Source organism: Balaenoptera musculus, chromosome 3 (genome assembly GCF_009873245.2).
Source record: "Balaenoptera musculus isolate JJ_BM4_2016_0621 chromosome 3, mBalMus1.pri.v3, whole genome shotgun sequence".
Lineage (NCBI taxonomy): Eukaryota > Metazoa > Chordata > Mammalia > Artiodactyla > Balaenopteridae > Balaenoptera > Balaenoptera musculus.
The window spans coordinates 26727530-26740458 of record NC_045787.1 but is presented as its reverse complement, the minus strand read 5'-3'; the positions used below and the strand labels follow the sequence as shown (position 1 = coordinate 26740458).

At 43.9% G+C, this 12929-nt stretch overlaps 1 protein-coding gene across 3 annotated transcripts in view; it reads left to right on the top strand.

Moving 5' to 3' along the window:
* ADAMTS12 (ADAM metallopeptidase with thrombospondin type 1 motif 12) overlaps window positions 1-12929 on the top strand; it is a 415782-nt gene that overhangs the window by 281942 nt on the left and 120911 nt on the right. For all 3 annotated transcript variants that reach the window (XM_036846885.1, XM_036846887.1, XM_036846886.1), the window contains one exon: window positions 12592-12725. In XM_036846885.1, coding sequence (XP_036702780.1) covers window positions 12592-12725 — 134 coding nt within the window. The remainder of the gene's footprint in view (window positions 1-12591; window positions 12726-12929) is intronic.

Genomic DNA, 12929 nt, shown 5'->3' with positions numbered 1-12929 from the left:
AAGCACAAGGAAAGACAAGATGGTAGAAAATGAATGAGAAACTTGATCAGAAATGAGTAAAAGCCAGCTCTGGGCCAGAAATCAACATTTTTTAATGTATAGAACAGTATAAGAAGGGTAAAAAGTAAAATCAAGCATCTACAGGATGCATATCAGAGGATGGGGGCATAACAGAGTTGGAGAATGAAGCAGCAGCTTTGGCAGTGATTCCCTTGAATCAGCACCAGTGACGCATTCTCTCCTGAAAATGAGGAAGAATCATTGACTGTTAGCTATAGATTAGCCTCAAAGAGTATCTCTGCTATTTGTTGTTATTCAAACAGAGAATGAAAGAAAGATTTTCCTGAGTTAAGGAGATTTGAGACAAGATGGTGAAAAGTAACCACGTTTTTTGTGATTATTCAGTTTCTGAAATGCAGCAGGATAGAACAGAAGAGGACTTGTAGATGTCAGTCAATGAATGAAAATTACATATTTCGACTGTTAGAAAAATGATATAGTCAATTGCTTTTGGAAAAAAAAGTGCTTTTCCTTCTTTGTGTCTCCAAAATACCCTGATGGCTGTTGGTTGTCATGGGCAACGTCTGCTCCTTGTCTCCCATTGTTTAGCATCATTCATGCTCTAGGGGAGTGAGTCATTTGGTTTTTGGTGCAATTTTACTTTATGATCCAAGCACTCGAATACAGGAAAGCTCGTGTATATACTCATATGGGTGCAAAAAAAAAAAACCCGATGGTTATGAAAGGTATAGCCAGTTGGTACTACCTATACCTGTATTTTGGACATTCTGTTTTGTTGGAACTAGTTGAGTCAGTAGTACTATAGACCCTGAATGAGCACTCTTCCAGGACTAAAATGGCATAGCTGCCTCAGTGTTGTGACAGGTGCTTAGTTTGGGATCCCCACACAAGCCAGATTCAGGGTTGAATTTGTGTCTGCTGGACTCTGATGGCTCAAGTAGCTGGATTTAGAATGAAAAGATTTGGTTCAGCTTGACTTTTCATTGATTTACAAGCATTTATCGTGTGCCCACTTTTTGCATAGCCTAGCAATAGGTGTTAAAGAAATGAGAGCTATAAAAGTAGACACAGATTTCACTCACTTTGGAGTGATCGGTTTGCATCTGTACTGAGGCTGTATAAACCATGTGAGGGAATTTAGTTGAGTGCCATCTGCTTAACTCACCATCTTCCTGGGCTGTAAGCCTCCATTCTCCATCCCAGTGGTTTTCTTACAGGCTCCTGTGCTATTATTTGAGCATAATGACTTACCTGCTAACCCAAGTAACTACCATCTTGACCAACACACTGATTTCTTTCCCCCATCAAACTCTATCCTACAGAGCTGCTATTTGCTTAGTTCTGGGCATCCCTGGTGACAGCAATGTGGCATTCATGACAACAGCTCTGTGCAGAGCACTTAATCTGTGCCAAGCATTGAGCACTTTACACCCTCCCAGCCTTTCCTTAGAAGCCACCAGGGGATAAACTAACTTACAGCAGAGTTTTCTACCCACTCAGTAGACAGTGTTAAGTGTCTTAGTAAGTGACCTTTGGCAATTTGCTAAGTAGCCGATGACAGAAGAAGAATCATAGATTCAAACATTTGGAATAAGCATAGAATCTCCATCAAACCTTATAGTTTTCAAACTCCGTTCCAGGGCTTCCAAAAATGTTTGATTCTATTATAATTTCATTTTCCAAAAGAAATAATTTAAACTATTTTTAAAAGTGCAATAAAGAACAATGCTTACACTCAAAAACAGTATATATTGAGTTTTAACATATCAAAAAACACCAATACATTAACTTACACAAATTAATTTGGTTTTCTACAGACCTTAGAATAAAAGTCTCCCATCAACACAATTTAATTGAGAAATATCCTGAGATTACAGGTCAAGTTGTTCTAAACTGTTATCATTTACAGCTGTTTGTGTGAGTCAAGATTTTTCAATGCTGTACAAACAAAAAAACCCACAGAAAAAAATTAGGTGCTGCTGCCATATGTCTGTAACTGCCATCTGTAAACTTGATTTCAAAATTTTCTGTTCATCTTAATAGTCTCTTTGGATCCCACTGAACTATTTTTAAGCATCATATACTTGAACTTATAAAATTTCTGCTTAATAAAATCCTGATTTTTATCTGCTTCATTTGCAAGATCTTGATAAAAGAAAAATAATTCTTCTGCCTAAGGGGTTTGAAAACTACTAATTTAAATCAACTTACTTTCCAATATAGGCATTTCCTTTATCAATACTCCTGGCAAAAAAAAAAAAAGGCATCCAAACTCCACTTGATCATATTCATGGAAGCACCAGTGTGAAGAGCTGAGGCTATACATTTTCTCACTTACACCCATCCCCATCCTTCAGAGATGAAGAAACGTAGTCTCAGAGAGAACAGTGACTTATTCTGGGTTATAGTGTCTTATATAATGGAGCTGGAATTGAAGAATACAGTCTGTTTGATTAAGAAGCTGAGATACTTATACTAACTTACATTCCTAGGGACTTGATTAGCCTATGTGAATAGAAATATGTTTACATCCTGCATCATCTATCAGGAAATGGCCAGAACCTGATCTTGGTGCCATCACTTTCTTGGAATCTCTCTTCCTTTTTGGATGTTTTTCTCAGAACCCCCAAATAAGTCCTCATTAAGGCTAATTTTTTAGTTGTTGCTTCTGAATATTTCAGCCCTATCAGTGCTTGCTGCCAGTGAGGTTTCCAGCATATGTAGAAGACAACAGTCTGCTCCTCCTGGAGGGATAGGATCCTTCAGGGACATCTGTAAGGAATTGTTGCAATTGCGTTCCCTAGGAAACAAACTCTAAGACAGACACTAGCGTGTGGGAAGTTCAACAGGTGCGGAAGGAGAGGCAAGGAAGAGGGGTTGGGCAAGGGGAGAAGCTGGGGTGCAAAGCACAGTCTCAGCAGAGGGCTTCTCCACCCCTCGGGAAGCTCTACAGCTCAAAGGACCTTCAGAGTTGCTGCAGTTGAGGTGGGGCAACCAGTCCTTGAAGCCCCACGTGGCCCAGACATTGGGTGTGGTCTGCCCCAGGAAGGAGTGAGTGTCCTTGGGCAAGGAAGCTCTCTTAGGCCAAGGTGACAACTGAGGGCCAGTGCTGGCAGCACTCCCAGGAACTGGACACCTGGGAGGACCTGGGCGCCGTGCACAGAGTTGATTACAAGAGTACTTGGTGTTTAGAAAGAAACAGCCTTTAAAGAGAGTGTCATTGCGGGAAGCAACCTGGGAGATCTTCTAGCCAGAAGCCTCTCATTTCACAGGCTAGGAATCTGTGGCTTCAGGAGGGAAAATGATGGAATAATGAGGATGATGTTTGCAGACACCCCAAAGCCATTCACAACCCCTTCACCATCCTCTTACTAACACTACTGCCTCATTACTAACACTACTGCCACTATCATAAACCAACCCCAACAAATATTCTCCCTTGTTCTCCTCAAGTCCAAGAAGTCCTTGGACATAGGTTTACAACCACATAGAAACAAAAGATCTGCTGTTTTGCTAAAGCAGAAGCCACCTTGCTTATCATAGTGGTCCATCCCATCATGCTGGGTCCTGCACTGAATCCATTCTAAAGGTTCAATTTTCTGTTCCCTTGTGAGTGATCTCCTGCACAGAATCGTTCTAAAGATTTACTTAATAAAATGTGTATCTATACGTAGGTACTTCGAATAACCAGAAAAAGAGGTAACTTTTAAAACATAAATTGTCCTAAAAATTGTAATAGGTAATATCTGTATATGATAAGAATTCAAATAGTTAATTTTCTTTGAGTATTACGTCTTGTCCTCTTTAAGTGAAAAATTTGAGAATATCCTCTTCAGAAAGATCCTTTTGGGATCTCTTCCGGGTCTGTTTACTGGGGGAAGGGCTGTTAATTTCTTGGTGGTGTGACCAGCTGAGGGCTCAATGAGACCACCCGTAAGGCCGTTTGCCTTGGACCCACCTCAGCGTGGATGGACCCCAGATGCAAGGCCAGCGTGTACGGCTGCTCAAGGATGCAATGATCCATGTGGTAGAGAAAGAAAAGTGTACAACTTACACAAATATAACAGAGTAAAACTCAAACACTGAAACTCTGGAGGAACTTGAGACAATTTCTAAAGCATCTGTTTAAAACTTAAAGGAGAAAGGTAAAAGCAAATAAATAATACCAACTGATTTTATATAAACTGCAGTGGATACGTTGTCTGAGAAAGTGAATAAAGTTAAAATGAGTTGGAGAGATCACAAAGTGCCACCGGAAAAGGGCCAGCAGACTCCGGAGACAAGGCATAATTCAGTATTGCTGTAAATCGTCACTCCTGGCAGCATGATCAGCTCTGTGGCTGCCTGAACTGGAACAGGGAGCCACCTGGGAGCAATTCTGCTCCCGGAGCGATGAGAGCATCCATCCAGGTGTGCTGAGTCCAGGGAATCATTTCAGGAAACATCAAGTAGAAGGATGGAGGCAGGGGAAACACTTTTTCAAAAGCTTCGATTTGAGCTTTAGAATTTAGATTTGAGATTTTCTATTTGGACACATGAAGCACAAAGACGAAGCAGCCCTGAATTATTCTGGAGCTTTTCTAAAGGAATTACCTGTTCCAGCCTGCTGGGGAGGGCTGGTGCCTGAGGGTGTGAATTCTAAGGCGGCGCTCACTCTCAGGGTTGTAAAAAACGGGTCCTCACAGCAAGTAAACCCCCATCCAAAGGCAAGCATTGCACTGAATTCCAGAATGGTGAAGTTCCAATGTCTGCCTTAGTTTTACTCCCTCTGGGCTTGTGCTGTTTGACTCCCTCCCTGAAGGATGAAACTACCCAGAGGCTTTTGCTGGTCTTGTTTATTTAGTGAGCTTTGTTAAAATAACAGCCAATGTATTACTTGAACATTATTTCCCAGATCTTCTTGTGCTTTGCAGTGGTTATCTGATTTCATTTTAACTATCACAACCACCTTATGATGTTAGTTCTTTTATTATCCCCATTTAGAAGAGAAAATTTAGGCGCAGAGAGATTACGTTTTCCAAGATCTCACAGTGTGAGTGGTACAGTAGAAGCTGATGGTTTAGCTTAGAGCTCACGCTATTAACCCCTAACCTACAGGCACAGAATTATTTTTAACAAAAAACAAATGCTTTGATGAGATATTTAAAGTAACCACTCTTCGTGTTATTAGGCAATGCATTTATTCATGGATTATATCTGAGAAGCAAACTTGGTAGAATACCCACTGGACTCCATTTTAATAATCTTTCATGGGTCTTAAATATGGTGAGAATCACTAGCCTCTGGAGCCATTAGTTCTACAGAGAGCAGATGTAAAAATTCTAGCTCATGAAAGTCTAATATTACCTTAAGTTACTTAACCTTTCTGTGACTCAGTTTCCTCGTCTGAAAAATGGGGATAATAATATCTACCTTGCAGGGTAATTAATAGTGAGGATTAAGACAGAGACTGTATGTCAAGCACTCAGCGTGGTACCTGGTATACAGTAAGTGCTTGACAAGTGACAGTTGTTATGGTTGCTGATTTCACCTCCTTATCATGACCTGGTGAATTCTAAAGGTCCTTGCAGTTACCCCATAAGCTGTGCTTCTATCATTCCAATCTTCTTTCAGAGCAGTCAAAAGCTGGCTCAATTCTCTTTCCCACACATATACTAATCTTTCCTGAAATATCCTCTTCTCCTTCAGATTACTCCATCGTGCCATTTCTAATCAATCGTGCACTGATATCATGCTTTGTTTTACCATTTTCTAAATAATCGCTGTCTTGTCAGTTTAGCATAAAGAATTCTATATCCTGCTAGGTCAGTACGTGGTTCCACGACTTTCCTTTTCTGTGACTATGAACCTGGTTCAAAGCTGGTACAATGCCTACTGAGGTCCTCCCGGCTCTATGCTTCCAAGACTATGGATTTTACAAGCTCCTCAAGCAAACTGCAATGTCCTCAAGGGCACCCCAGTCATCTTCAAATTGATCAGCTGCTACTGGCGCCCACAGTGTGAGAAGGAGGAGCCAGACACACACTGGCGAAGACTGAAAAGCACAGGAGGCGGCTCTCCTTCACATGAGCGCTGGAGTTAGACGCACAGGGGTTCAGATCCCAGCCCTGACTCTTACATCTTGCCCAAGGCCTTCTTGGTCTCTGCACAGAGGGGATTGTCAGGGGATAGCACACTGAAACCTCTAATAAGGTATCTGGCATAGAACAGTTGTTTTAATGTGGTAGTTATTACCATTAACCTTTCCTAATGAATACTAGCAGATCATTACACTCAACAAAGGCTCGTAACCCATGTTTACTAATTAACTGACATGGCAATGATTGATACTGTTAGGGAGAAACCTTTGGACCAAGTGGCAAAGAGATCAACTTGATCCTAAGAGACTATCAACTCATTCATAAAAATGAACCTTGACCTTAGTGACAGAGGTCAAGGATGTTCATTGCAGCAATTAACTATTTATCCAGGAAGAAACGGACAAATGAATTAAGTTGCATTTACATAATGGAAGGCTATGCAGTCGCTAAGAGGAATGAGGTGAGCCGTAATGCCATGGTGTTCTGCTCCAGGAGTCAAAAAGTTGCAGAACTGGCAAAGTATGAGTCCATTTGTGTGCAAATGGAAACCTGCTGTTAACAACGCTCGCCTCTGAGGAATAAGTGTGGTGGGCTAAGAAGAATTTATTTTTATTTCATTCTATTGTATACACCTGGATTTTTATAAGAAGCATATATTCATTTTATAAATAACGCCTTGGCCCTCAAACAAGAAAACTGGAAAGGTCTCCTTTCCCCTGTGATAATCATGACACATCTCTATGAGGAGAGGCCCTCATTTTGAGACTTCCCTTTATCTTGCTTCTGTGATACTGAATTTGTACATCCTTCAAGATTAGACAGGTTAACTGAAGTAAGGAAGAAACAGATTTCTAGGGAATATAAGTACAGTGGTCTATGGAGTCTTAGGAATACCTAGTAAATAATCTGTGCTAAAAACAGCAGCACACAGACCTGCTGCTGTGAGCCCCAGCGCCTGCACACCTATGACCCACAGGCGCCTGCACACCTATGACCCCCAGCGCCTGCACACTTATGACCCACAGGCGCCTGCACACCTATGACTCCCAGCGCCTGCACACCTATGACCCCCAGCGCCTGCACACTTATGACCCACAGGCGCCTGCACACCTATGACCCCCAGCGCCTGCACACCTATGACCCCCAGCGCCTGCACACTTATGACCCACAGGCGCCTGCACACCTATGACCCCCAGCGCCTGCACACCTATGACCCCCAGCGCCTGCACACCTATGACCCACAGGCGCCTGCACACACCTATGACCCCCAGCGCCTGCACACCTATGACCCCCAGCGCCTGCACACTTATGACCCACAGGCGCCTGCACACCTATGACCCCCAGCGCCTGCACACCTATGACCCACAGGCGCCTGCACACCTATGACCCCCAGCGCCTGCACACCTATGACCCCCAGCGCCTGCACACTTATGACCCACAGGCGCCTGCACACTTATGACCCACAGGCGCCTGCACACCTATGACCCCCAGCGCCTGCACACTTATGACCCACAGGCGCCTGCACACTTATGACCCACAGGCGCCTGCACACCTATGACCCCCAGCGCCTGCACACTTATGACCCACAGGCACCTGCACACCTATGACCCCCAGCGCCTACACAGTTATGACCCACAGGCGCCTGCACACCTATGACCCCCAGTGCCTGCACACTTATGACCCCAAGTGCCTGCACACCTATGACCCCCAGCGCCTGCACACCTATGACCCACAGGCGCCTGCACACCTATGACCCCCAGCGCCTGCACACCTATGACCCCCAGCGCCTGCACACTTATGACCCACAGGCGCCTGCACACCTATGACCCCCAGCGCCTGCACACTTATGACCCACAGGCGCCTGCACACCTATGACCCCCAGCGCCTGCACACCTATGACCCCAGCGCCTGCACACCTATGACCCACAGGCGCCTGCACACCTATGACCCCCAGCGCCTGCACAGCTATGACCCCCAGCGCCTGCACACTTATGACCCACAGGCGCCTGCACACTTATGACCCACAGCTGCCTGCACACTTATGACCCACAGGCGCCTGCACACCTATGACCCCCAGCGCCTGCACACTTATGACCCACAGGCGCCTGCACACCTATGACCCCCAGCGCCTGCACACTTATGACCCACAGGCGCCTGCACACCTATGACCCCCAGCGCCTGCACACTTATGACCCCCAGCGCCTGCACACTTATGACCCACAGGCGCCTGCACACCTATGACCCCCAGCGCCTGCACACCTATGACCCCCAGCGCCTGCACACCTATGACCCCCAGCGCCTGCACACCTATGACCCACAGGCGCCTGCACACCTATGACCCCCAGCGCCTGCACACCTATGACCCCCAGCGCCTGCACACTTATGACCCACAGGCGCCTGCACACCTATGACCCCCAGCGCCTGCACACCTATGACCCACAGGCGCCTGCACACCTATGACCCCCAGCGCCTGCACACCTATGACCCCCAGCGCCTGCACACCTATGACCCACAGGCGCCTGCACACCTATGACCCCCAGCGCCTGCACAGCTATGACCCCCAGCGCCTGCACACTTATGACCCACAGGCGCCTGCACACTTATGACCCACAGCTGCCTGCACACTTATGACCCACAGGCGCCTGCACACCTATGACCCCCAGCGCCTGCACACTTATGACCCACAGGCGCCTGCACACCTATGACCCCCAGCGCCTGCACACTTATGACCCACAGGCGCCTGCACACCTATGACCCCCAGCGCCTGCACACTTATGACCCCCAGCGCCTGCACACTTATGACCCACAGGCGCCTGCACACCTATGACCCACAGGCGCCTGCACACCTATGACCCACAGGCGCCTGCACACCTATGACCCCCAGCGCCTGCACACCTATGACCCCCAGCGCCTGCACACTTATGACCCCCAGGCGCCTGCACACCTATGACCCACAGGCGTGCCCAAGGCCAGAAGGAACCCTGTGCTCGAAAGCGGCCACTGTGAATTGAAGGTTCAGGGCTATTGAAGCAGTTTACAAGGTGGACTCTGAAGTCCTGCTTCCCTGCCCTTTCCTCTGACCTCTCTGTCTTTCCTGGTGCTCTGGGTATGTCATTAGGTGCCCCTGTGACACAGGGCCCTGCCCCAAGAGGCAGGAGGAGCAACGGTTGGTCTTAGTTCTCAAAGGTCAACCCGACTATCAGAGAGTCTCTCTCCCAGACACCAACCTCATCGGTTCCATAATATCCACAGAGTTGAGTGTTTCACCGTCTCAGGTACACTCACCTGCCTAGACACATCCTTTCGTCGGGCTTGTGTGATTTTTTTCTTCTAGCTTTTCAATCCATTTTTTCAGCTGAGTGAAAACTCTAAAACAAATGGACTGGTGAACTCTCCCCTCACACTGTCTGATTAATCCTCTCAAAGGAAGCTTAGGGAACTGAATGAACTCAGTGAATCGAAGGCTGAATTTTCAATTCTGCTAAAATAGGGCGGCCCAACATTTTTGGATAATGAACTTACGAAGTGATCATTAGAAGCGAAAGCTAAAACTTGCTAAGAAGGATAAAAATTATTTCTTAGGTCAAGGAAAAATTTGGGTGCATTTCATGTTCTGTGAGTAGATTGCAATTTGAGTTTCACCATTTTAAAAAATCCAGTTTCTAAAATCCATTTAGATGCAGGGCTCCTTGGGTGTGAGTCCCGTGCGGTCACCCTGGGCCTCACACTTGGTTGAATGCTCTGTTGTCACTGTCTTAAAACTCTTAATAATTTTACGTCTGAACTTGTGCCTTGTAAGTGAAGTCTGATTGGACTATGGAGCACGTGCACGAGCAGAAGAGATTTGTGATGTGCATGTGTGCAGTTCCTTGCCAGATTTTAAGAAATACTAAACCTTAGCAAAAGGCATAACTTAAAAATGTTTTATTGCTTTAACAAGTAACATTTAACTTAAAAAAGAAGCCCAGTTTAATGACCAGGCTCAGATCAGCTTGAGGGAAAACAAACAAACAAAAACAAAACCAAACAAGAAGTCCTGACCAAAAACCCAACCAAAAATCAGTCAAATAATTACCAAAACTCTGTAACTTTGGCTGGTCTAAAATAGTATTGTTTTTACTTTCTGATAAGGTAATATTGTAATCTCCAAATATATCAAAATACACATCAAACATAAGAAGGCATTAAAATTAATATATTCTACCATAACTATAGAAAGGTATGAAAACAGGAATAGAATTAATTGTTAAAAATGAATTAAACCCACTTCATTGATGTTTTAGACTAGACTAAATGTAGCAATGTTTGCTATTTACTGTACGTTTATGTTCTGTCTTTTAGTTAAAATGGTTAGGAACTGTGACACTAAATTTGGAATTGCAACTTATTATAAATTGTTTACTAAACGTAATAATTTTGTCAGAATGCTTAAATGTTTAAAAAATTGATTTCCAAAGGCAAGATACATAAGTTTAATAAACCTAGCATTTGTCATAATACAAACAGTTTTTGGGGCTCTTCTCCTCCTACCAGAGTTCCTTGGCCATAAAATCATCTATTTTTTTTTTTAACGTCTTTATTGGAGTATAATTGCTTTACAATGGTGTGTTAGTTTCTGCTTTATAACAAAATGAATCAGTTATACATATACATATATCCCCATATCTCTTCCCTCTTACGTCTCCCTCCCTCCCTATCCCACCCCTCTAGGTGGTCACAAAGCACCGAGCTGATCTCCCTGTGCTATGCGGCTGCTTCCCACTAGCTATCTATTTTACATTTGGTAGTGTATATATGTCCATGCCACTCTCTCACTTTGTCACAGCTTACCCTTCCCCCTCCCCGTATCCTCAAGTCCATTCTCTAGTAGGTCTGTGTCTTTATTCCTGCCCTGCCCCTAGGTACTTCATGACCTTTTTTTTTTTTTTTTCTTCTTAGATTCCATATATATGTGTTAGCATACGGTATTTGTTTTTCTCTTTCTGACTTACTTCACTCTGTATGACACACTCTAGGTCCATCCACCTCACTACAAATAACTCAATTTCGTTTCTTTTTATGGCTGAGTAATATTCCATTGTATATATGTGCCACATCTTCTTTATCCATTCATCTGTGGGTGGACATTTAGGTTGCTTCCATGTCCTGGCTATTGTAAATAGTGCTTCAGTGAACATTGTGGTACATGACTCTTTTTGAATTATAGTTTTCTCAGGGTATATGCCCAGTAGTGGGATTGCTGGGTCGTATGGTAGTTCTATTTTTAGTTTTTTAAGGAAGCTCCATACTGTTCTCCATAGTGGCTGTATCAATTTACATTCCCACCAACAGTGCAGGAGGTTTCCCTTTTCTCCACACCCTCTCCAGCATTTACTGTTTATAGATTTTTTGATGATGGCCATTCTGACCGGTGTGAGATGAAAATCATCTATTTTTTTAAAAAACATGAACATCACCTTAGGTAAAATTCAAAACTCAATGCATTGTTCTTAGGGTAATGGGCCTATCCCAGTCTCTGTTTCTATGGTTAATATTTAGTCTGCAGAGTCAGGCCAGGGCTAACTCTTGGCTTTATTGTACAGTCTGAGTTTAAGAAGTTACTTATTCTCTAAATCTATTAGCATATCCGTAAGAATTAGATCAAAACCTTAAATTTCCATGTAGGATTTTCTTGTGGAGATAAAATTAGGGAAATGCATATGAAGTGTTGAGTGTAAGTACCTACACAGAACAAATACTGATATAAGTTTAATATAACCTGTTCTCATTATCAGTTAGTAATGAGTTTCGCTGCAAGTAGCAAAAAAAAAAAAGAAAAAGAAAAAAAAATTTTGCTTCCTTGTTTTAAACGGACAGGAATTTATTTTTCCCACATAACATGAAATCCAGGGGCTATACTCTTTCTGTCTTCCTCTCAGCCATCTCAGCATGGTTGCGATAGGACTGCTGTACCCCAAGCAGCACGAGGGCAGAGTGAAAGGCAGAAAGGCAGGGGGCCGAGGTCAGCTTGGTCAGTACCAATTAAAATCCTTCCCGGAAGCCTGACCCAGTGAAGCTGCCATCTTTATCTCTTTGGTTGGAACTGGGGCTCCCAGGAATACAGTTTAGCAAGTCTTCTAGCTTTCCCTCTTATCTTGGTGAGGAGTCTGGATACTTGTCTGGAGTCCTGCATCACTGGTTGCTATGACTTATTTTCTAGGTTAACCCCAGATGCTCACTGCCTTATTTTTATAAGCACAGTTCAACATTGGATTGAAAGGTCTCATCATTTGTAACAAAAGGCATAGCGTTTTAAAGCAGTCTTCCCAGTTTAATTTGTTGTAAAACGCTTTAAAAGAAAGAAGCCTGCATGACAGCATGTGTCACAGACAGGTAAAAGATGGGAATCTCCAGATGAATGACACTTGGGGATTCATACGTACAAAATCCTGGGGGAAGGGTGCTGAGCTAGAAAGCTAACTTGCAAGGACTTGTCTCTTTTTCACTTCAGCACGTCCTTGTGAGCTCTACTGCCGACCCATAGATGGCCAGTTTTCCGAGAAAATGCTGGATGCTGTCACTGACGGTACCCCTTGCTTTGAAGGCGGCAACAGCAGAAATGTCTGTATTAATGGCATATGTAAGGTATTGGGTATGTTTCCTTAATCTACAACTTTATAAAACCATGATTTTTATTAATTCGGGAAGTCAGATGTTCTAATCTTTTGCTTTCGCGGTATTTGCATGTGGTCTGGTATTTTTAATATGGTCTGTGAGACAAGACTTTGCAGTGTTCATCAAAATCACAGTTAGGAACTGAATGTCCTCCTGCTGTCGTCTTCATTTCTT